The 26,299-nt window shown below is 29.4% G+C and overlaps 2 protein-coding genes and 1 long non-coding RNA gene across 3 annotated transcripts; 1 reads left to right on the plus strand and 2 right to left on the minus strand.

Moving 5' to 3' along the window:
• Positions 1–1,585: 1,585 nt before the first annotated feature.
• Positions 1,586–3,677, minus strand: LOC123916020 (CBL-interacting serine/threonine-protein kinase 25-like). The gene has a single exon (XM_045967344.1). The coding sequence runs from the start codon at positions 3,279–3,281 to the stop codon at positions 2,010–2,012; it is 1,272 nt and encodes a 423-aa protein (XP_045823300.1). The 5' UTR covers positions 3,282–3,677; the 3' UTR covers positions 1,586–2,009.
• A 1,439-nt stretch (positions 3,678–5,116) lies between these two features.
• On the plus strand, positions 5,117–5,665 carry LOC123916030. Its single transcript, XR_006812034.1, has 2 exons — positions 5,117–5,258; positions 5,396–5,665. It is a non-coding gene; the product is annotated as an uncharacterized LOC123916030 (long non-coding RNA).
• A 16,626-nt stretch (positions 5,666–22,291) lies between these two features.
• On the minus strand, positions 22,292–25,882 carry LOC123916056 (ER membrane protein complex subunit 4). The gene is made up of 5 exons (XM_045967389.1): positions 25,553–25,882; positions 25,284–25,437; positions 24,517–24,614; positions 24,072–24,137; positions 22,292–22,547 (listed from the first exon to the last, which is right to left on the minus strand). The coding sequence occupies exons 1-5, from the start codon at positions 25,730–25,732 to the stop codon at positions 22,509–22,511; spliced, it is 537 nt and encodes a 178-aa protein (XP_045823345.1). The 5' UTR covers positions 25,733–25,882; the 3' UTR covers positions 22,292–22,508.
• Between the last annotated feature and the right edge of the window lie 417 nt (positions 25,883–26,299).

Raw genomic sequence — 26,299 nt, forward strand, 5'->3', positions numbered from 1 at the left:
AGTTTTTAAAAAATATTAGATAAATAATAAACAATTTATTTTCGCTCATTTTCATATGGTAAATATGATTCCTGAAGTCATACATATCAATCAACCAAGAACACCACAATCAATTACGTACATGACACCACCAACCAATTATGAAGTTTAAATTATAAAATTAAAATTTTAATAATAATAAATCATACACAATTCTCTCATTCTCATGTATTAAATATGACTTTTTGATTCATGCACATCAATCACAAAAAACACTCACAACCAATTATTACATGACCATCAATATATTATAATTCACTTTCCTTAATTTTACGTGTATACATGCATAATTATTTCTTTGATCTATTTTTTTTTTCTTCATATTTTCTTTTGTATTATTCTCTTTTCTTTCTCTTTTTTTTTGTATACATTCGTAAAAATAAAAGATAATGTGAAAACTTATGGAGTACATTGCTATTACAAAAAAAAAAATTATATTCTTCCAATATTAGTAGTGGGAATGGATTGAACACGTACTTGAACCCCAGAGTACGTGGTTCGATTCCCACGGAAGGCAAAAACTCCACTAGAGAGGGGGGTGGAGAAGATAATGAGGTGACAGTGTCGGGACCATCTAAGGTGGTGGGGCCTGGGCTGTTACATTTTGCACGGTGGCTCTGTTGTTGTATCGCCTTGATCTCTGATACTTCCAGATCTGTTGAGATCTACAGTTTTCTTATCGTTGGTGCCGTTTCATTGTCATCGTCTCAAGACCTTGTTGTAGTCGCAGTTGTTTGTTCTGTTTGGTTCAGTTCTAGCAGTTTGCAGTGGTTTGATTTTTGGCTCGAAATGGTCGTTTATGCCTGTTGTGTTTTGTCATAGGGGTTCTGGTACGTGAATTTGTCCGCGTTGTCGGTCGGTTCATTCGCTGTTTCATACCTCAACTAATGCTCACACATCATTTTTTTGATATTTGGTTTCGTGCCCGTACGTGGGTTCGCTGGGTAGTGCTCGATGTGTTTGTTTTTGTTGTAGTTTTTACCCTTTAGGATTGGTTCTAAAACCACTTATAGTTGAAATTAATTGTAATATCTTTAATTACTACATTTTTGTGTGGTTAACTGGGTCAGGTTGATGTCCCCCTAATTTGTTCTACTATCTTTTATTTTTGTTTAATCTATTTGGGATAGGGTAGAGGGTTTCCTCTACTCTCCTTTTGCTTAAAAAAAATAATCAATTTTTTAACAACTTATGGAACAACTAAAATATAAAACAATATGAATGTTAATACGAAAAACAAAGCAAATGAATACTTCCTCCGTCCTAAAATATAAGACCTCATTGACTTTTGCACGTACATCAATACATAAGTTTGATTACGAATATCTTTAATTGTGTATTAGTAAAAATTATAAAAATTTATTATTTTGAAAATACTCATCCTAACAAATCAAACAATATCTTATATGATAATATTTACATTTATACACTTTTAGAAAAATATTGTCAAAACAAGATATATAAATCATGCATTTGGTGAAAGTGGATTTTATAAAATGGGACGGAGAGAGTAATTATTAAAAAAAAAAACTAAAAAGACTTAATATAAAGAGTTATCAATAGTTGTCGAAATATTATTTCTCATAAAGAAAATGAAACTAAAACACCAAAATTTAGTAATTCTCAAATCTTGCCAAATACTACCTAATTTTTACAATTGGGGGCTTGTAGGGTGGAGTATTTACAGTCTCACCAAAATCAGACTAGTACTATCTAGTATCTACATCTACCTAACATTCAAACTACTAATAAAACAAAATAAAAACTCCAAAATCAAGATGCAACAAAACAAAATTTGTTAGAACTTATAAAGAAGCACCCAATTCTAGCATATATATTATACACCACATTAATATTATATATACACAAATTTAATATATGATTCATATTCATATATTATACACCCAAAATTCAATTCAGGGAATATTAGGCATGCTATTGATTGGGCCATGTAATCATTACACGTGGCATCATTCCCCTTGCCATGACCAAACAATGTCTTTGAGAGCAGGCCTAACATCTTCTTCAAACACCTTAACATATTCAAAAGTATCACCGGAACTCTTGGAAAACTCAACCACCGCAAGCTCCGGCGCCACCTCGTATATCTCCGCCGACACGGTTAACTTTCCTTTTCTCCCTTCAAAAGACCCTTGTAGCTTCAGTTTAAAATCTTTAACCTTCTTAACCTTAAACTTTAAATTTTTCGCAGCACTTTCGATTTTTGTCACAATCTCCGAAACCGAACACTTTGAAGTAAAAACCGAATCCCTTTTTTTCTTTTCCTCGAACAAACCCGAAAGATCAAACCCCGAAGACATCGAAGAAATAAAATCGAACGCATTGAAAAATTGTGGTGGAGAAGAATCAATTACCTTTGATTCAAATTCTACTTCATCATTTGAAGTAGTAATTGTTGATAGTGACGATAAACCTTTTCGAAACCATGGAACATTCATGATTGAAGGAATTGTGATTCTTCTTTCTGGATCAGCTACTAAAATCTTCGAGATTAATCTCTTTGATTCAGGCGAAAACCAAGGTGGAAATTGATACTCTTCTTTGAAAACTTTATTATACATGGACATTAAATTTTCATGTTGAAAAGGTAAAAATCCAGCAAGTAAAGCATAAAGAATAACACCACATGACCAAGTATCGGCTTTAAAGCCGTTATAACCTCTTTTTCTAACTACCTCGGGTGCCACGTAAGCAGGAGTTCCACATTGAGTATGTAAAAGTCCGTCCTGACGAAGTTGTTCAGGCAAAGCAGAGAGTCCGAAATCAGACACCTTAAGATCACCGTTTTCATCAAGTAACAAATTTTCCGGTTTCAAATCGCGGTGTGAAACGCCTCTACTATGACAATAATCAACCGCGCTTATAAGTTGTTGAAAATACTTCCTAGCAAGTTCTTCTTTAAATTTACCTTTCGCAACTTTATCGAATAATTCACCGCCACGTGCATATTCCATGACGAACAAGATTTTTGTCTTTGTTGCCATGACTTCTTTAAGGTTGACAATGTTTGGATGTTTTACTAACCTCATCACTGAAATTTCCCGTTTGATTTGTTCCATCATGCCTTCTTTTCTCACTTTGTCTTTGTCTATAACTTTAATTGCTACACCTTCACCCGTAGCAATTTCTTTGGCATAGTACACTTTTGCAAATGTTCCTTTACCTAGTATTCTTCCCATCTCGTACTTGCCAAATAACATGATTGCCTTCACCTCCTCCATTGGATTTTTTTTTTTTCAAATAAAATAAAAGTTGTAGTAGCACAAATTAAGCTAGGACTAATAAGGAATAATACATGATTAGTATAGTTGGTTTAAGGACATTTTTTTTGTGATTTATTTTTTGAAGGGTGTTGATGAGTTAGGTTACAAGTAAGGGAAGGTTGGAGGAATTTTGGTTGAGTGGTTTGAGTTTGGTTGAGATTTGATAGTTAAAAGGGAGAGACAAAAGAAAGGGAGATATGGTTTGGCTGGTAACAATTGGAACACCTGTTGTTTATTCAAGAGCACACTGAATTGAAATTTGATTAAGCTATATAGTAGTATTAGGGGGGATGGAGAAAGTGAAGGCCACGTTAAGGTTGGGGGGAGCCTTGTAGGGTCATTTCATTTTGTTTGTTAATCATCATATTTTTAGAATTTCTTTTATTTATATTTTATATACTATACTTTTTTTTAGTCAAAAGAAAAAATAAAATAAATTAAAAGAGAAAAATATAAAGATTGGGAGGACATTAAATCTGACTCAGGTACAACCCAAAGAGAATACATCGATATAAGACATACCTAGAGGAACAACCCCAAACTACCATAACAAAAATCCACTAATCACGGGCGCAACCCAGCAAACCCGCGTATGGGCAGAAACCAAGTTATAAAAAAAGATGAAACGTAATCACCAATAACAGTTAGAGTTTAAGAACGGTGAATGGATCAACCGTCAACACGATAACTAAATCCAAGTGTCAACAGCTCCCTGAACAACTTAGCAAGCAAAAAGCTCTGTCGAGCGACAAATTGTCTAAAATATGTGTTAGTTTTACATATAAACTCTTATAATATTATTAATAGACAAAATTATGTTTTAAGTCTTTTAAGTTTATTTTAGGTAACAATTTAGTCTTTTATTTTTTTATTTAACGTTATTTTTATTCTTTTTAGTCTTTTATTCATGTTTGAGGAAAAAAAATTCATTATGAAAATTAATTATCATCAATAACGATGAAAACTTTATATTATGATAACCAAAACAGAGAGATATTATTTTTTAAGAAGAACGGAGAGATAATTTTATACATATAGAGAAAGAGACAATATTTTTGGCATAATATAGAGGCTCTTTGAGAAGTTAAATGGATATTTTTAAACATCCAAGAGCCTTTAGAGCTCACTAAGAGAGTCTCCAAAATCTAAAAACCCAAATTTTAATATTGCGATTAAAGAATAATAGAAGTACTAGTATAATGATAATGAGATTAAAGAATAATAAAAGTAATAATGATGGTGATAATATTAATATTAATAATAGAGGTGAGAAGGTTTTACCGACTTGGCTTCGTGACTCCTTTTCATTGGAACACTTATTTGGTTTGATTTTCTTGCCCCACAAGCCCATAGAAAAAGATCTAAATCTCAATTATTTGTGGCCTCTTTGTCCTCTTTATCCCACTGTCTTCCCAAATAAATAAAAACTGTGTTCTTATTTTTTTAATTTATTTATCTTTTATCTTTTACTAGTAAAAGGAAGGTTGAGTTGCTCATAAGCAAGCATTGTGATGATGTGGCACTCTAAAAAATAGTTCCTAATCTCTATTAAAATCTTAATATTGTCTCTTTTAATTTATTAAATTAAATTTTTTTAAAAAAAACTAATGCATTATTTAGCATCATCATAATTGTATGCATCCTTTAACATTCCTCCAAATATAACTTACAAAGTAGAAAAGTTTAGTGACTTTCACTCTCTCTCACACTCTTTATAACCACCACCTCACATTCATTTTCTACTCATTCCTAAATCTTAACATTTGACAATTTCACTCAATCTTTGAGTTTATTTCTACATGGTGCTATATATACTAATGTTTAGTTTTTGTTATCCTACAATATTCATATGTACTAATGTTTAGTTTTTGTTCTTCATTTGTAGCTTGGAAGAAATAATTTTTCACTGCAGATAGAATGCTAATGGATGAAAAGGTCGGTATTCTCAATTACTCTTATCAAATTATTGTCATTTAAATCTTTAATTTTTTTTTATCATAACAATGGTTGTAAGTAAACAATCTTATTTTTCTCATTTATTTACTGATATTGGTTGTTCTTTTGTTATCAAGAACATAGAACCAATGATAATTTTTAAGAGGCTTCATTTCATGTAAGATGACAAAATATATTCCTTTCTCAAATTGTATCTAATAAAGAGTCAACTAATATTATGGAGCAAGAAAGTTGTGGAAGATTTAGAGGATTGAGATATATGATGTTTGAAGAATTTTCCAATAGTTAGATAATAAATTTATAGCATCAATATGTTTGGTGCAAGTGATTCATTTTTTTTTATAATTTTCATCTATGTTTTGAAGGAATTCACTTTCAATTCTAAATTTTAGTTCATTTAAAAAAAAGAAAAGAATGTTATAACCACTATTATAACATGGGTCCATAGTCTTTATAACTAAATGTGAGTATATGTTTATACTCACGTTTTTCCTCTACATTCATAGACGGTTAGATAAATTATGCAAGCATTGTGGTGAAGTTCAAATCTTCTAATTTCAGGGATACTTTAAACTTATATATTCAGACTAAATTATGTAAGCATTGTGTGAATTGTGATAATGATAATGACTTTGACATGATATTTAGCTTGCATTACTTATGACAATGTGACACTTCTAAAAAAAAATCCTAATACTCATTTGTAAATTGTAACTTCTCCCCTTTCTTATTCTATTTAATTAATGATGATTAAAAGTAATGAATATTGAAAGGTTTAGTTTTTATTCATGGGACCTTTCATTTTCATATTGAGTTTTAATTGCATGTCATATACAATTAGTTTACGTATTTAATTGTAAATTACAATTCTATCATGCATGCATTTACTTGAAAAAAAATTATACCTACAACAAAATAATAATAATTTAGAATTTTAAAATTTTGCATATAATAAAAATATTATAATTTCACACCACTAATAATATTAACTTAGGACAACTTTCAAGTTACAAAAACTATCATCTATTTTTAATTTTGTTAAAATAGATAGTCATAATTATTTAACAATTGCTTATAATAAACGAAAAATATGATTGAAACATATATGTAGGACTTTGAGAATATGATTTAAGAGTATTTACGGCCCAAAATAAATATAGAGAGATATTTATAAGAATAATATAACATTTTTAAGCAAATACTAAGATGAGATGTTAAATTCTTCTAAAATAAACTTTCTTTTTCGGGTGTCGGGTCTCGAACCAAGTTCTTCTAGGTTGAAGATTAACTCCTCAACCAAGTGACCTCTCGGGAGACATGCAAAATAAACTTTCTTTACCTGAGCCAAATAACTGAACCTAAATTCAAATATATGAAATCATCATCCAAACTTATATATTGGCAACAAAAAGTATTTAAGGTTTATATATAGGCTAAATTGCAGTTTTGGCCCCCCACGTTTCATAATTGTGCGATTTTGGCCTCCCAAGTTTCAAATGAGCGATTTTGGCCCCTCACGTTTGCCCCCTTTTGCATTTCTTGGTCCCCCTTGACTATTTTGACCAAAAACCTGCTGACATGAAATATTTTTGACATGTGTCTTAATTGTATTGGCCAACCAAAATTATAAGAAAATTTAAGGAAAGGTCACGTGACTCTTTTTATGTTGGGATTAATTTTTTTTTTTTTTTTTACAAATTGTAAAAAACAACAATTAAAAGTCTTAATTTAACAATCAGATGTTAGTGCCTCTGTTGGTAGTCTTAAATCGCAATTTTGGTTAGAAAACTCTAACATCAATTGGCTAAAAACATTATGAAAATTTTTGACCAATAAAATATGGGATATAAATATTCTACCAAGTGAATGTTTGAGAAGAAACTTCAATAGAAACAATTTATTATCAGAACAAGAATCGTCTTTTTTATAAATCTGAGAGACCTTAAATTGTGTGAAGGGGTAGAGTAAATAGTTATAATTTTTCAAGATTAAGATGAAAAATCATCAACTATATAAATTGTTGATGCTCATACGTCAAAATAAATTTTAGAAATTATTGAAACTGTAGATATTAAAACATAATTACATGCAAAATAATAAGGTGATTTAGATAATCTTATTCTTTACATATAGTGTGTGCATGTGATCTGAAATTCACTAAAAATTCCAAAATTATTGATTTGATTTAAATAATAATGCAAATATTTAAATAAAATAAGTACATATTCTATAAAGTGTTAAAAAAAATGTTTAAGTTACTGCTCAAAATAAAATAGTGAGATGTTGGTAAGAAAAATATAACATTTTTTTAAGCAAATAATAAGATGACATGTGAAATTCATATATATAAAATCATCATCCAAACTTATATATTGGCAACAAAAGATATTCACATTTATAACAAAAATAAACTAAGATCTTATAAAGAAAATCAACATCCAAACTAAGATCTTAATTATTGAAAAAAAAGTACATCAAAAATAAAAAGCAAAGTGGTACATGTGACTATACAGTTGCAATCATCTAAAGAAAACTAAGATCTTATATAATTACACTATTAAAATAAAATATGATTCTAAAATATTATAAGAGATCTATTACATTAAATTATAAACAAAACTACGATATAAATTAATGAAAAATCTCATATTTCTAAACAACTTGTTTTTTTTTTTAATTTATACTTATATACTAATATTAAATATAATCATATTTTAAATTAATGTCTATCTTTTAACTATATATGATTATACTTATCACAATTATTATTTTTTATTTATAAAAATATTATAATTATATATTTTAATTGAACCCGTGCAACGCACGGGTTTACCCCTAGTTTTTATAATAGCAATAATAATATTGTTCTTCTTTCTCTTTTCATTTTTTATTTATGAAAATTTAATAGTTTTGTCTTTAATCATTATTTTTATTTAATGATAATATCTTTACTTTTTTAGTCGAGAAAGAAATATTATCTTTCAAAGCTTTTTTTTTTTTCTTTTTCAAAGGAGACATAATAAGGTATGCCCAACTCATAGGAAAAATTATAATTTCAAAGTAGACATAACATAAGGTATGCCCAACTCATAGAAAATTATAAAAATGGAAATGGGTGAGTTGATTTCCTATTTTATGGTCTAACAAATACTAAAATTATTCACAATACGAAATCACGTATATTTTTTTTTAGGCTTAATTAATAAAATGGTCCCTTAAAGATATTTTTGATTTCAGATTGGTCCTTAAAGAAAAAAAGGTCCAAATAGGTCCCTTAAAGAAAAAAAGGTCTGAATAGGTCCCTTAAAGACATCTCCATTAATCAGTTTGGTCCCTAAAAAGAGGTCTGAATAGGACCAAACTGATTAACGAATATGTCTTTAAGGGACCTATTCGGATCTTTTTTTTCTTTAAGGGACCTATTCAGACCTTTTTTCTTTAAGGGACCAATGTAAAACCAAAAATATTTTTAAGGGACCATTTTACTAATTAAGCTTTTTTTTTTTTTGCAGTGAAAATTTCTTTCTTCGTAAATATTTTTTTTCGTTTTTTAGCTTCCTTAAAAAAAAAAAACTGAATATTGGTATCTAACCAAACTTATGGTAGCAATAATTTTTCATTATAATGATGATGGTTAGTTAGTACTAGTGCATCACCTCTGGTCTTGTTGCACTGTGTTTTGTTCGGCTGGGACAATCGTTGATTACTTATTGGTCAAGTTGATCACCTAATGATATTTTTATATGTCAATATAGAAATTCTGCACATAATTTTCTTCCTAACTAACATTATTTTAAAAAATAAAATTATTAATTAAATATATGAGAAGTGTGCTTCAATGTTCTCATATGGCGGAAATTGAATTGTTTTTTCAGAACAAAAAGCAGGTGTTTATATAATTTTATTCTATTTTTATGTACCAAAATTAAAAATTATCCTTTTTATTTTGAGAACTCGCATTTTTATTTTATTTTGATCAAATAGTCTAATTAATGACTATAATGTCAGTTTTAAAGAGAATAAATAAAAGTATAATGTTTTTGGACCAAAAAAAAAAAAAAATAAAAGTATAATGTTCAAACTCTAGTCATATAATATATATGTGTCTCATATATATTACATACAATATTTCAATCAACTAATTATGTTAACGGAACAACTCGCATTTTTATTTCAATATCACTATAATAAAATTAGTTTAATTTATTTCTAAATAAGAATAAGACTAAGAATAAGAATAAAAATATAATTATTTAGATGATTAACATTCTTATCTAAATAATTATGCGTGTTGAAAAAATTCAGTTCCTTAAATACTCCATAAATTTTTTAGCGAAGATAAATTATTACCAACGATAGTGAAAATTTCGTCACAATAACATATGATTGTAACATACAAAAAAAAAATCTTATATTATATTGATTACTACTCCTTCTCATCAAGAAGTGCATTGATTATATACATCAATCTTTTAATATATTTAAAAATTGATTATCACATAATACAGACAAGATAATTATACAATGTTTTACAAGCAAGATAATTAAATAAATTACTTGGGCCAATTCTAACATGAAAGAGTTAATGAAGTGGTGCATGGTGCATAAGTTCCAAATAATACTATAACGAATACAAGTTTTATAAAATTCGTCGTTGGATTGAGACTCATCAAAATTAACGGTTAATTTTGATGAGCCTCAATAACATATCAAATGAATTTCTAACATGAAATGATTGACGGTTAATTTTGATAAGTCTCAATAACATATCAAATGATTTTCAATTTTTCTAAAAAAAATTTATGAATGATCTATATGATATAATCTTTCAATCCAACGATATATTTTGTAAAATTCGTATTCATTATAGTTTTATTCGAAACTCACTCTTTCACGTTAAAAAAAAGTCAATTACTTGATGTTCATGCATCAAAATTGGCCATTGTTTAAAGGAACAATAATGCCTACTTCTGACGCTACTTTTCTTGTTGGTGACTACCCAAACTTTGACACGGTATGCCCCAAATGTTATTATGCTACTTGTCACAAACAAACATTGAACATTAAGTCGGTAATGTTGACAAGGAATACTGTTAATCACAGTTATTGCTTATTGCTACTGAAAGTCTCAATGGACCCTTTCAACATTCTACAGCCGCAACATCTCCATCTAGTGAAGTAGAAATAGGTGTTTCTGGATGGACTAATAATTCTACAACACACTACAATCCACTTCATACGTGGTCCACATTGTGTGGAATGTGGATCTAAGTGATAATGAGTTTTGGCATTTACTTTTTTATTTTTATTTTAAAAACTCTACATAATTTTTCAACTTTTTCTTTGTAATTCTTCTTTTTTATGATAACTGTTGGTGTATATAATTTAAATTATACTTCAGACATGTTTAAATTGTTAGAATTAGAGATAGAAAAAGAGAAAAACGGCTAGAGTTTCAATAAAATATTATTGCATTAGCTTAATAAAATAGAGTTACGAGAGATTATATAGCAAAACCTAGAAAATTATAAACCTAATGAGCCCAATAGCTTAAGCCCAACAACTTATTATCTAACATAAATAAATAGCTTATAGCACAAGCGTGTATTATGATAAATAATTATTTATAAACTTATATAAATTATTTTTATAATAAAAAAAAATATAAATAAGTTATTTTTATTTATAGTATGAGTTATTTTCATAAGTTATATTAAAATAAGATGAAAAAAACTTATAAAAATTATCATAAATTTGTTTTCATAAATTCCTTCAAATAGTTTCACAAAATTTATATCGATAGATAAACTCAAATAAATAAATTTAAACATAAATCATGATAACTCAGATTTTTATTTATTATTTTTTCATAAATTTGAGTTGGTTGACTGATTAATAAAACCTAAAGGGTGTAAGTATCACATTCCTTTCTTTTCACCTTTAATTAAGTTGTTTTTCGATGGTAAAAAAGGGCTTCCTCCCAAAAGCCCATGCAACTAACATACCTAAAATATTGTCCTAAAAATGATTTTTGCTGATCACACCTCCGTTCTCTAAAATTGATCCGAATTTCTTTCATACCATCTATATATCAATCGAAAAATATCTTTCGGCAGTATAAATTTTATCCGAAGATATTATCTGATAGTATATGTCTCAGTAGTGTGTTTTCTAGTATCAACAATCTAAGAGGAATGAAGAACAACCATTTCTCTTTAATGTGCAAACTCTAGATTCAATGGCTTGAGTCGCCTAAAAAGACCACCTAAGCCAGATGCTAATAGTCCATCATTTACTCCAAAGAATATAACATAACTCTTATGAACTTGGACTAAAGTTAGTCTAAATTTATGCATTGATTTGCGTAATTTTATTTTCTCCCACTTTCTTTTCATAGAACCAAACGGATCCTTAAAGTAAAAGTTGCAAAGTGCTAACAATTTCAGTGAAGGAAAGCTTGTCAAGCACCAAATTTTGCAACTATACCAATGAAGTAATTATCAAGACTAACTGAACACAAGTTCAGGAAAAGTAACTCTTGGAAGATCAACATCCTGGCTAAAGCTTTATACAAGTTAATTACTTGAAGTTATTCCAATATAACTTATCAAGATGGAAAAATGTTGTAATTAACATATTTCTTGAAGTTAATTACTTCCAAACAACATAAAAACTTTATACAAGTTTAATGGTGGAACCCTCGGATTTGTGTCAATATATATCATCAATCAACATCACCTTAGCAAAACACACAAAACTTGAATTCATTCTTTCATTTCAAAATCTTTAAAAAGAAAACATTCATGAAGGTAAATGAATATTGGAACATATTATTTAAGCCAAAGAACTAGTAGTGTGAATCTGAATAACTCTTGCTGCAATCATCCAAACTATATAAATGATGATAACCAAAAGAAACGTGAAAAATAATTGCTCATACATTATAGAGACAAAAGAAGCAATAAAAAGAAGTGTCGTAGATAATCATTATTATATTATGACAAAAGTCCAAACTCATATACTAGGTTGAAAAATAGGGAAAATACTTAGATGGTCATAAATATTTAGACACATTATTTGGTAACACTCATTTTTTCTTCTTCCGTGGAGCTGAGGATCAAATCCAAAACTTCTAACATACTACAAAAATCTCTCACCACTAGACCAAACCTAATAGTTTGGTAACCCTTATATTTTTAAAATAACTATAGAATATATATTTTTACGTGAGTGTGACCAAATAAAGTGATCATTTGGTTGTAACCATATAAGTATTTTTCATGACCAAATCCTTGTGTCAACACAAAACTTCCTCAAAAAATAGATCAACAATATATACTACTACTAATTAATAAAAATTAATTGAGATACAGAATTACTTTAGATGCTCACACACACACACATATCGTTCAAAATTGTGGTAACGGTTGTTGTAAGCAAGTACCTATATACGCATAGATATGAGAATTAATACCTATATACTACGTACCATAGTTTAAGTAGGATTATGCAATCTGAATCTAAAATAGGTGTTTTACCGAGCAATGATTTTGTTAACCTATCTTTTCAACAACTTGCTTGCAAGTTGATGCTTCCTGCCTGATAGAGACATAAAAAATTAGGGGCTATCTTAATCAAGTGCAGATTTTTGCATTTTATAAGCAATATATGTTTTAATTAAACAAGCTAATTAATATATTTTAAATATGGAAAAAGGGGTCTAAAAAATCAAATAGCTCTTATATATATATATTTGAACACCTCTAACTTACCAGCACTCATTCAACATCTCATTTTTCTCTCTATCTCTCTCTTCATAAGAACCAAAACGGAAAGAAGATAGAGATAGAGTCCAAGACTGAATTGATCATGAGAACCACTCTGCACTCGAGGTCGAGGCTAACAAACCTATTACTCCATGAAGTAAGCCTACTCTGGATAATGTTAATTTCGAGTTCCCAGGTTCGTTGGCCCCATCGGCAACCCAAGGTACTTGAATGGGGGGAGACTCTAATTTGCAGTGTAAACGTTCCGCCACCCCTACACAAAAATTACCGACAATGGCACCCGTCAATCAACTCTTACAGTGTGTTTGGTTGTGAAGAGAAAGTGAGAAATAGATGAGAAAGAGTATGAGAAGAGAGAAATATGCGAGAAATAAAGTAGATTTGTTGTATTGTTTGGTACAAGAGAGAATAAAGAAATGTTGATTATTTTGGAAAGTACAAATATACCCCCAAGTTAAAAAATACTCATCAACTTTTTTTTAAATATAAAATATTTATTTTTAACTAATACAAAATTAACTTTTTCTTAGATAATTAATCATATTAATTTAATATAATTATTTTGATTATTTAATTTAATTATATATTAATTACATCAAATCTTATGCCCACTTTCTCAAACAAAAAGAAAAAACCACTCCCTACACAAAAATCAAACTCCCGGTTATCTTTTCCAATTGATCAGATTCAGATCTATGATACTGCCATTAGATTGTTTTTCGATCTATCATTCAAAATATTAGCAATGACACCCTAAGCAACATGTAAAATTTGATATAAACCAAAGGACATAATTGGAATAACAAAAAAATGACACACTCTCTCACCTTTCTTCGCAATTTGTGCGGGTCCTACACTAATTTAATCACTCTCTTCTATTTCTCTCCTAACTAAACCAAACAACAGAAGTTTGGATCTTCTTCTCAACTTCTCTCTTAGCAAATTCTCTCTCTCTCTCTCTCTCTCTTAGTTGAAAAATATATAGATCAATATTATCACAAGAATACATATTAATAAAAATTATAATTATGTAACCCAAAAAAAATTATAATTTCAGATCCAGAATCACTATAGATGCTGCACACACACATATATATATATATATATATATATATATATATATATATATATATATATATATATATATATATATATATATATATATATATATATATGAGTCAGGATCCGTTGACACCAACTAGTTTGACACCAAATGTTACACCTCTCAATAACGTTTTAACCGATATAAATTTTATAAAATCCACCGTTGGATTGAAAGTTTACATCATATAGATCATTTGTGTAAAATTTCAAATAAATCCAAAATCATTTGATATGTTATTGAGATACATCAAAATTAACGGTTTTTGTATTTTTTTAAATGCCGTTAATCTTTATGTGTCTCAATAGCATATCGTTGAATATTGTGGTAAGGGTTGTCAGTAGGAAGTAAAAATATACATGTACATATGAGAATTACTAGCTATGTGCTAAGACTAGCAATATATATACTGCATATATACTTTAAGTAGTTATAGGATTATGCAAATTGAGTCTAAAATAAGTACACATATGCAATGAACATGGTGCTTAATTGTTTTACTAAGTAATGATTTTGTTAAACTATAGTATACTTACCGTATGGCGCAATCTTTTCACTAACTTGCAAGTTGATTCTTCTTGCTTGATAGAGTACAGGAGCAACTATATCAAGTAAAGATTTTACATTTTATTAGAAATTTGTTGTTGTTTTTTTTAAAAAAAACTAGTATATTTTAGATATGGAAAAAGGGTATAAAAGTCAAATACCTAATATATCACATGAGTGTATTTGCATTTCAGCACAAAGTTTCTATTTATAGAACCACTTAAGTGCATCTTACCTTACCAAGTTTCTCTAATTCACATCGGTGCTTCGGAAGAGCATACCTCCAAATAATAATGAGTCTTACAATAGTGATTTGATTGGATGCATATATTATAAAGTTTTATAATATGATTTTGTATAGAAAATTACAAATTAAAACCTCAACACAAACATATTGTAAATATATGACATTTAAATAATATATATGGAAGAGGACAAATCAAAGTAAATATATATATATACTAGTACAAGATCAAAGTAAAACATAATAAGGGGAGACTAAAAGTAACTTATAAAAGAGATGCTCTTATGTGGTCACGTGACCAAATAATTTGGATTTGATCACACTCACAAAACTATATAAAATCATTTAATAATTTTTTAAAAAAATATTATTTAATTATTTTTTAAATAATTATTTCATTTTTATGAGTGTGACCAAATCCAAATTATTTGGTCACGTGACCATACAAGAACATCTCCTTATAAAAATAAAAATACATATAGACTGAGCAACAAAAAGCATTATTACCACAATTTGTGGGAGGACCATCCTATATTTTATCCTATATACTAGTACACTACATAAGAAATGGAAAAATTAAAGTTGCCCCTTAATTAAGATCAGCACAGTAATCAAGACAACTTGAACTACTTTAATTAAATGTACTATTTATATTGTTTTGACCGTATTTTTTTAAAAGCATATAAATGTAAATATTATATCATATAATATCTTGTTTGATTTGTTTCGATGAATATTTTTAAAATATCAAATTTTTATTAATAAACAATTAAAGATATTCATAATTAAAAATTATATATTGACACACGTGCAATGATTAATAAATTCTTATATTTTGGGACGGAAAGAGTAACTGCTATCAAAAGTCATATATCTGTTGGGTAATGCTATTATAAAATTAATCATTAATATAATTAATGACTAATCTAAGATCAAAACCACAATTCACAAAATTTTGTTTTCACCGTTGGATTAAAACATGCAATATAGGGCAGCCTGCAATATAGTATATTTAGTGATGATATATACTCAATGAGAGATGATAGTTTGGTTTAGTTTGGGACACATAAGCATAGAAATTTCCTTTCCAGCATTCTGGAAAATGATAGAAGAGACCAAGCACACAAAAGAAATAGCATAGATATTATATACCAAATGCTTCTGTGTGCTCGCTCTCTTCTGTCAATTTCTATATACAGTATATGCATGCATATGTCCCGAATAACAAAACTATTTACACCAAAAGAAGTACTCATACAATAAGAACAAAAAAACACTCCAAATATAGAAGCTTCAAATAAAAACAAGAACCTTTCATAAATCTTAAGGGAAAAAAAATCATAAGTGAATCAGATCTGAGGAGAAGAGACATACCTGTTATTAATGGAATAAAAGTAGCCATAAAGAGAGAAGAAAAAATTGTTTGAGGAAAATGAGAAGTGAGTAAAGTTTGAAAAGAAAAATAGAAAGACAAAACAGAAACACACACTCTCTTGAAAGAGTTGTGTGAGTAAATACTGTGTTGTTCACTCAAACTCAACATAGAGAGTGAGAGAGACATGCAACACGACACGTAGGTAGTCAGATCTCGTTAGACACTGATAAGTGATGATGATAAGGTTAAGCTGCTTTTGGAGATTGCAGTGAAAAAAGCCTGAAAGGGTATGGCCGTATGGAGCAAGAAGATACTATTGAGAATTTGACCCAACAAGGGTCAAGTGGGAGAATGGAGCAGCCTTTTGTTTTGTTTTGTGTTGTGTTGTGTGTGTGGCGTGTGTGAGAGGTCAAGAAAGAGACACTACTTAGGTCATGTTCTTTTGCTTTTTACCACTTCTACAACCAAATTTATAAATGACTAGAGGCACCATTATAGTAATTAGAGAAATGTTAAGGTATTTAAATATAAAATAATTATATTTAATAATATAAAATTAATTTTTAAAATGTTAAATACATCAATTTTAATAGAATATATTTTTACATTTTTTACAGTATTTTAGAACACATATTAACATGTATTTTTAGAACATATATTAGTAGGTCAGGTCTAGTTTACCTCTCGAAAACAAGTCACATACTCCTTCCGTCTCAAAATATAAGCAAAATTGAGTCAAAGAAACTTGATGTATTTGGTTAAAGATTGGAACTAAATATATTCATTTTTGTTGACCAACTTTTGCTTATATTTTGGGACGGAGGGAGTAAGTAGATTTGCATGTCGTATCTTCAATTAATTAATTTGTAATCAATTTTTATTTCACATGTATATAGCTTGTTTTTATTGGTTGATGGATAAATGCTCCCAAACTTATCGAGAGTAAATTAAAAAAAAATAAAAAATTTATTTTATTGGTATTGTCCTTATCATTATCATGAATTAACATACCCCACCTTCCATCTTTTTAAGAAGACAAAATAAAGGAGGTTTTAAATGGGCACCTTTTAATTAGGGTTGCAAAGTTGGTTAGATATAGTTATATGTTACTCCTCTGGCTTTATGGTGAATGTGTTTTGGAAAAAACTATAATGAAAGAGAAAAATCAAACCAAACTTGAATTGAATTGAAGAAAATTGAATTGGATTGGTTTTGGAATCTCAATTTTGAAACTTTTATATATGGAGTTTTTTTTTTTCTTTCTTATTGTATGTACTAGTTTTAGTAAAGTTTTATGATCTTCAAACCATGATTCTAAAGGATTTTATTCGGTTAGAAGATTAGTTGAGGAGATTTAAATATTGGCAAAGATTTGGAAGTCTTGGCACCCTTAGAGGTCATTGTCTTCTCTCCTGGCTACTTCTAAGTGATAGAGTTTTCACTCACCTAGACAAAGGGGGATTGTGGATCCTAGTGGTACCTCCTATTTTTTGTGGTCCTTTTCAGTGCGGTGGTTTGTCATTTATTTGTTGCTTGTGACCTAGTTATTCCGGATTGATATAGTATCTTTAGGTGCATGGGGTGGGAGTTAGGGTTTGTTTGGTTTTATGGAAAGAAAGTGGGAGAAAAAAAAATTACGCAAATCAATGCATGAATTTGGACTAAAATTAGTCTAATTTTTTTTTCCTTCCACTTTCTTTCCATAGAACCGAACGAACTAAAGTTAGTGTCGCCTTTGGATTTGTTTGGACTTTTCAATATCTCGTAGGGGCTAGGGGTCGAACAGAAGGTTAGTTATGTTTGACTTTAGTTTCACATATTATTGTATGGTTGATTTAGAAGTTTTGAATTGATCTTATTTTCTTAAGGAAGATAACCTATAGGGAGCAACATGGTACTAGATTCTTATTCTTATTAAAATAAGCTCATGATATTAAATTTGTGTCTTTGAAGATTATGAATCTTCTCCATTTGCTATTGTTTTAATTTTTCCATTATTAATTTTTTTTAAATATTTTAGATGTATAAAAAAAATCACACTTTTGCATTTATATTTTCAAAATATATATAATAGAGAAAATGAAAATAATACAAAATGAAAAAGATCTTAACTCGTCTTTGAAGGTACAAGATTCTTTTTTCTTATTCAGATTTGCAATTATTAAATTGGAGGAATACTTGAATGGTCACAAGAATTTAGTCTCTCTATTTGGTCACACACACATATTATTTTTGGGTTATATCATGTACGAAGTTTCTACCGTCGTTAGTGATCACTAATATTCGTCAGAGAACCTGTGTGGTACATAAGGTGGTTTCTCCTGTCCAACCGAATTTTTTCCGTATGCATGAGTCATAAATCGAACCCCTAACCACATGTTTAAAAGATCAAAACTCTTTTCACTTGGATCAATTCATTGTTGGTTGGTCACACACATACTATTTATAAAAGGTAGAAAGAGAAAATTATTAAATAATATGTATTTTAAAAATAATTAAATGATATATATTTTTATGTTAGTGTGATCAAATTGAATTACTAAATTATTGTGACCATATAAGTTCTATTTTTCAGATTATGATTCGGTAAGTCAAAAATTATTAATTGCAGTACGGTCAATGACATGTAGACCATATGATAAAGATCAGACAAACCCAAATTTTAAGACCTGATTAAGATCAAATTTTATGATTAAACAGCCCAAAACCGTATTAAAATCTGATCTTAAAATCTAAATTATTTGAACGGTCTAAATTTACTAATGCATGGAGTGACAAAATCTAAATCCCTATTTTTCATCAAGTTGTATCATGTATGTAGCAAGCAAGCCCGGAAGTATAAATTGGAGTAGAAAATGTGACAAAGACACGACATCTGCAGTTTCATTAAATGCTTATAATTGTGTGAAGATTTTGAGGGAAATAATTGCATGCATTTTTCAAAACGTACTGATTTGTCTTGCAGAAATGGTACAACCAAATTTAATTTTGAAGAGTTGAGATCTCTACCGTATCTGTAACGAAGTGACACTGTTTGATGATGCTAAATTATTTTTGCAATAGTGTGTCTTACATGTGCAAAATTCAAGACGTACAACAATTGACATCTTTTATATTATAAGCTTGTATACACAAGCAAATTCTAAACCCTAATTTATTTTCTCTGTTTTCCCTCCATTTTATCTTGTAATTTTTATTAAAAAATAATACAATTTTGTCTTGAATAGGATTCGAACCCGCAACCCTTTAGTGTAAGGCAATATTTCCAACCACTATGGCAAATATATCAATTGTGATTAAAATTATGTGCAATAATTGATAAGCACCATCAATTTTAAAAGTATATCATATCAAAATTATTGTTGACTATATTATTCATCACGAAATATTTTTATGTCTTTCCTGATCAATGATTTTTTTCTACCAGATCATAAATTTAGAGAATAATTATCATGTGAGATTTAGAAAGTTATTATCACGTGTAATTTGGAAAGTTATTATCAAACTCAATTTTGCAAAATCAATTTTTTTTGCAATACAACCAAACACAACCATAGTCATGTCACTAATCACATTCATTATTTTGATTTTAACATTGCAGATTTAATATTAACTGATGATCAATTGATACAATATGCACTAGCAGACCAATTGTGATTTAAACTATGTCCACAAAGTGTTAAGCTCCATCAACTTTCATAGGAAAGATTTCATATGACAATTAAGCACCATCAATTTTCATTGCACAATTTAAACAATTAAAAACCGATAATCTCATATATTATAAGCTTGCTAACATAAGCTAACCCTAAACCAAATTTTTTCCCCTCTCATTTTCTCTTTTTTTTTTATTGCAGCTTTATATTAACAAAATACAGATTTGTCATTGAACCTGCATCCCTTACTTACAATAAAATTTCAACCGCTAAAACATGTGCTTCAATTATGAAAGAATTTAGGAATCCTAATATGTTAACCCTGTTTTCAATAAATTTGAACGGCGGAATTAATCACAATTTTTATTTATTTATGGATGTCTACTTAAGTTTATGTTCTTGATTATGTCTTTAATTTTTTTTTAACCTTTAATTATCATCAATTTTTTAACCTTTTTATATCAGTAATTTTTTTTTTAATAAGTAAACAAAACGATGGGGTTCCAAAATTATTTAAAAAATATATAAAATATAAAATAAGCACATAAACAAATATAGAATAATTAGTCCATGAAATTTTCTATACTACTCTTATTGAAAATGCTCTTAGAATTTTTGTATTTTATTTTTTATTGTTACATATTACACCCAATTAGACCCATGCACCGCGGTCAAAGTTCTAGTTGTTGTACAATTGACAATTAAATTAATAGCTAAATGACTTATTTATTATTTCAGTTTTTTATTTTCTAGTAGATAAAATAATAAATACTAAAGAAATTCACATAAGTAAATATAAGATTCCGTATTTAAATTTTAAATACTATAAACATCCGGTCTAATAATTTTAATATTTTTTTATTTATAATATAACTTGATTATTCTTAATTCTATTAACTTACTTACTTTTAATATGTTCTCTCATAATAAATAAGAACACGGCTAAAATCAAACATCTAATACATTTAAAAATTGGTCAAAATTTCTTATAAAAAATACTAAAAATATTATCACTTTTATTTCCTATAAAAAAAGACTGGAATACTAAATATTGTTCTATCCTAGTCAAGGCTATGTTTGTGTAATAGCAATGTTATCTTTTGTTAGTTATTTTTTTCCTGCACTATACTTAGTCAAGGCTATGTTTGTTTAATGTTGTTTGTTCAGACAATTATTTCGTCTATTCACACCACTTATTTAATTCAAATGATTTTTTCTATAGGCGATAATTCAAATGATTGAATTCGATTTTATTTTTTTTAAAAGGCAAAAAAGTAACCAATAGCTCATTGTGAAAGGAGTACAAACAAGCCAACAAGCATGCACTAGAACAAAACAGTTTGAGGTATACAAGGACTCCTCACAGGAAGGAGAAGAATCTGAATTAAAGGTTAAAATGAACCATTTTTATTAGATTTTATTTCCCTCGGACAAACTTCGTATTACTAGAACTCTTCCCATAAGTCTCATAAGTGTAGCTCAAATGGTAGCTACCAGGAACATTATTGGAGTGGTCGGAGTTCGAACCCCGGATTCCACACTTCTCCATGTTTAAATATATGAAACTCTAGTCACTAGGCTACTTAACAAAAAAAAAAACTTTTCCCATAAAATTAGAAGGTTAACATTGGAAAAAAAAAACTACTTATGTTAACAATATGGTATCTTATTTAATTCCAATTTAAAAACTTTCTTTTCTTAAAACTAGTCCTATATATAAGAGAAAGCTTACTTTTTAGATTCATTAAAAATTTAATGTATTTAGCCCATAATATGCTCCAGATACATTAGATGCTTAATGAATCTAAAAAGTAAACTCTCTTTTATATATAGAATCGGAGGGAGTATTCATTTAATTACATTTTTGACCCCTATCTTTATCTATCTATTTACGGAATTGGTTCACTCATCTTAAAAGCGCATAGTTTTGGTTCTTTTCTTAAATTCTTGGACTCAACAATGGTGATGCAACATTTTAAATATCATAACATATGTAAAGTCATCCTAATAAATCAATTAATTACATGTCATATCATTTAAAACATGTCAAGTCATCACTTTTTTTAGTCTAGAAATCTCTAGAAGAGACCAAAACCGTAATTAAATCAACATAAGCATTTGAAATAAGGATGCAGAAAGAGTATAGTCTATGATTTGGTCCTTGGTGCTATCAAACTCTTCCTCCCCCTCTATAAAGAAATGCATTTAAAAGAAATCAATAGTTTAGTAGATTCTAGTATGCCATTTTCCTTTACATCAGATTTGCGGTAAAGAGATATATAATGTGCAAATACTATAATCCTAAATACAAATAGAAATGTTGTTCTTAATTATAGCACTTTTAGTCTTACTACAAACCCTGTCTAATATTGGTGACTACACGAATTGGTAACATTTATCATAAAATAAGAAACAAGTCATGTCTCGTGAGGTCCTTTGAGACCATTACAACATTGCTAACCATCCCAAATTCTTAATTTTCACCAAGTGAAGCCACCAAAAATGAAAAAACTAGAGCATCAACTAAAATTTAGACCCCCGCCTGAGTACTCCACCTCCTGAAGATACGAAAAAAAGTAAAGATCATGAGAACATAAAGCAAAGAAACCAAAGGCATTGAAGCTCATGAAAATCACAAAAGTGGCCATGTGTTTATAGAGTAAACACAAAGCAAATGTTTGTGTTTTGACTTATAATTATAATCTAAGAGCATGTGCTTTTATACACCGAATGGCACTGGTTCGTCTATAATTACTCTGATTTCAACACCACAGAAATTACTTGTAACCATTACTTCGCGATTAATGTTACGAATTTATATCAATAAGGAAAAACCGATTAAATATATCAATAGGCATGCAATTACTGCCTCTGGTTTTTTCTGGGTCTACCAGTATTGTTGCCCAAACTTTTTAATAACATTCAATGCCTTGGGTGTAGACTCTGCAAATATGGTCACTACTACTCACTATGTTCCCCCAAACACCTGTAATCAGCTCATTCCATTGCAGAAGCTTTTACTTGGCGATGTTTTGCTAACATGACATCAACATTTCTATTGGACGTCATAGGGACCCCACCTTCTTGAGACATTTTTGGCAGAATCTTTATAGGCTGAAAGACACTATGTTGCTTACTGCAGATGAGCATGACCTGTCATCCTCAGAGGGATGGCCAGACAAAATTTCTAAGCTGTACCCTGGAGGAAACTTGCCTATGTTACTTCATTGAAGAACAACCAACGACCTGATATGAGGTTCTACAATTGGGGGAAAATACCAGTTACAAGAGTGCAGCAAACTGCTCCCTTGTTGAGGTGGCAATGGATGCCCCCTGCCATCACTATTCATACCAGGGGTAATATTAGTAAATGCAATGACCCAGGATTTGATGGATAGAGATGAAGCCCCAAGGCAGCCAAGTTACCTCTTGATAGAGCTCAATCTCATAAGACCCACTAGGCTAATGCTCACGTGAAACCCTCTGTTTCACAACAAGATTGGGCCTACATTAAAATAAGGCCCCGTAGACAAGAACCTACACCTACTCGTTTGTGATCAAAATTAGCTGCCTGTTATTATCATATCCCTATTTTATGTTAAGCTTCAGAAACAAAATAAGGTTAGGGAGGTGTATACATAGTGAACACTAAAACATGTGGGATTATAGTTAACACAACGTCTTGCAGCGGTGGTTAGTTAGGAGCAGGAGTCACCAAAAATAGAGATTGTTGGGATAGTAGTCAGTTAACTAAAATCATATCCTTATATATCATCGAAAGAGAGCTAATGAACCCCTTCTCCTTATTAATCTTCCACTATTAATTTTACAAAATGAGATAGTGATAAGATGACAAATATTTCTCAAATTGAATTCAGACTATGTAGCCGCAACTCAATAGAGTAAAGCAACAAAGTGTTGAATTAATTCATTTAATCAATAAGAGGAAGTTCTAGAAAATGCTTCATGGTTTTGTCATAGGGACTTTGAAGCCAGCAAGATAATATGTCAATTTATTTTTAAAAAAAATAAAAAATTATCATTCACTTAATACATTTATAAAAATAAAAATAAATTCCAACCTGAGCAGGTGCTAAGGATGACACCCAATCTGATGTGTGAGTTGGAAGCAGTCCCAATGAATTGAGCTGCAGAAGAGAACAGTCACATGAATAAGGAGGAAAAATAACAAGTACATAGCCCCAAAAATTGTCAAACTTGAGAATAGATAAACTCATGACAACATTAAATTAAGTTCCTAAACCAAAAATATATTGTAGAACATAAGCAATTTAACCCAACTATCCAACAAAATGAACCAAAACTGTGTAAATTGAGGTAAACAAAACCGTGTATATACATAGGCTGGTAAATTCGCTACTAGAATCAAGAGTTTACCAATTATTTAAGAGTTAACTTGAACTTATACAAGCAATTTAACTCACAAAGACTTAAAAAAGAACAGAGAGTTTACAAAGCAATTTAACTCAATTTTCTGTCAAGGCACGACATGACTATATATATTACCTTCCAAACACCTAGTGCCATGCCTCCCAAATTAAGGGCAATGAATAACAACTTAGGCCCAAGAAGCTCCACTTTAGCGTCCTTGTAAGGTTCAAACACTGCAAAATAAAAAATAATAATAAGCATGCATGAATGAATGAATAATGATCACAGAACAAATTGAAACAAGTAGAATGAAGAATAGCATGTTATGTTTGGCAAAGCTATTTTATAGATGGATAACTGTTTAATTTTTCTCTTCAAAAGCACTTAGGGTCTCGGAAGCTTTTGATCAAGGTTAGAGTCCCAGTCCCCATCCGCGATTCCAGTTGTGAAGGCTCACAAAATAAGTTCATCGAAGCACACAACTACATATATCATCAAATCAACTCCTTAATGAGTTGCAACAAACCAAAAGAGAACTGAGATTATCTAAGATCAATGATTTTATTCAACAAATACATACTAAGGCCCTATTTGAATTGACTTATTTGAGTTTATCTACTATCAGAATCAATTGCGAGACTGTCTAGTCTACCGAGTGCTTGTGGAAAAACCTTATGACATGTCCATAAATTGTTATCCATGATAGCTTATGAAGACAACTTATAACTTTAATGAAAACAGTTTAACTTTATTTTACCTTTTGTCACAAAACTAATTTATACATAAGCAGCGCTTAATTAAGTTGTTTATCCAAAAATAACTTAATTTTGATCCATAACATAACCAATTATCTATAATCATTAATCAATGAAAGGAACTGGTTAGAGAAAGAGAAAGCATACTTTTTCCAACACTTTGCAAGGCACTGATGGGTTGCCAAAGAGCTGAGAAAGTAATACCAATGCTAAACAAGTGAACAGTATTACCAGCCATCCACATCATAAACCCCATCATTAACAAATTCTTAAATGGAGCTTGTGCAACTTCCCAAGCTTTCTGTTTCCAATAATAATAATAATAGTAATCATACAATTAATCAATAATTAATCCTAAATTACAGAATATGAAGAATAATAAACCCTAAATTGAAGAAGAAAAAGTGAGTGTGAACCTGAGATTTCCAATTGGATTCAGCATCCTTCTTTTGGCGACTAAGAGTTGAATCGTCTTGATCGAGGGAAGCGCGTGAGAAACCGGGAGGATCGAGAATATCGCGAGAAGTTGAATTGTCGGAGAAATCAACGGCCCATCTTCGTCCGGTTGATCCAATCGCACCTTTTCCTTTCTCCATTGGATTGAATCGAATGAATGAATCTCTGATTTGATTATCTCACTCTGCAGTGAAGGAAAGGGTTTATTGTTCAGATCGTGAAATTCACATTCACATGAATAATTTGGACGATAACTATAATATAACGTAATTCAGAAAGGGCAAAGTATTTTTCTTTTATTTTTATTTTTTTTTTATATAATAAAGTGTTTAGCTTCTTCTTTTTACTATCTTTTGAAGGGACAAAATTATTTTTTTTTTTTTTTAAAAGTTTAATAGATATATTATTTCGGTGTAAATTAATTTTATACGCTGATATTTAATTGAAATTAAATATTAAATTATCTTTTATTTGTGTAACAGAAAAAATTACATTTTTGACATATTTTATATTCTCTTTTTACGTAAAAATGCTTGCTTTCGTAAAACAAACGAAGAAATGAAGAATTATCTGTCTTTAATATAAAAACTAGATGGATGAGTATAAAAGAAATTAGAAATTTAAGTTGTGTTTTTCTTCTTGAGGATACTCAATCATTTCTCTTTTTACTTTAATTCTCAAATCTCATGCAAGAAACAGCTTTTGAT

The sequence above is a fragment of the Trifolium pratense genome, linkage group LG1 (assembly GCF_020283565.1).
Source record: "Trifolium pratense cultivar HEN17-A07 linkage group LG1, ARS_RC_1.1, whole genome shotgun sequence".
Classification (NCBI taxonomy): Eukaryota; Viridiplantae; Streptophyta; class Magnoliopsida; order Fabales; family Fabaceae; genus Trifolium; species Trifolium pratense.

What these genes read in the sequence shown, in the direction of transcription:
- LOC123916020 (XM_045967344.1), bottom strand. Translation starts at nt 3,281, where the DNA reads ATGGAGGAGGTGAAGGCAATCATGTTATTTGGCAAGTACGAGATGGGA.
- LOC123916056 (XM_045967389.1), bottom strand. Translation starts at nt 25,732, where the DNA reads ATGGAGAAAGGAAAAGGTGCGATTGGATCAACCGGACGAAGATGGGCC. An exon ending in AATCCAATTGGAAATCTCAG is followed by an intron (nt 25,438 to 25,552) that starts GTTCACACTCAC and finishes TATTGGAAACAG; the next exon opens with AAAGCTTGGGAAGTTGCACA. An exon ending in CTTGCAAAGTGTTGGAAAAA is followed by an intron (nt 24,615 to 25,283) that starts GTATGCTTTCTC and finishes TTTATTTTGCAG; the next exon opens with TGTTTGAACCTTACAAGGAC.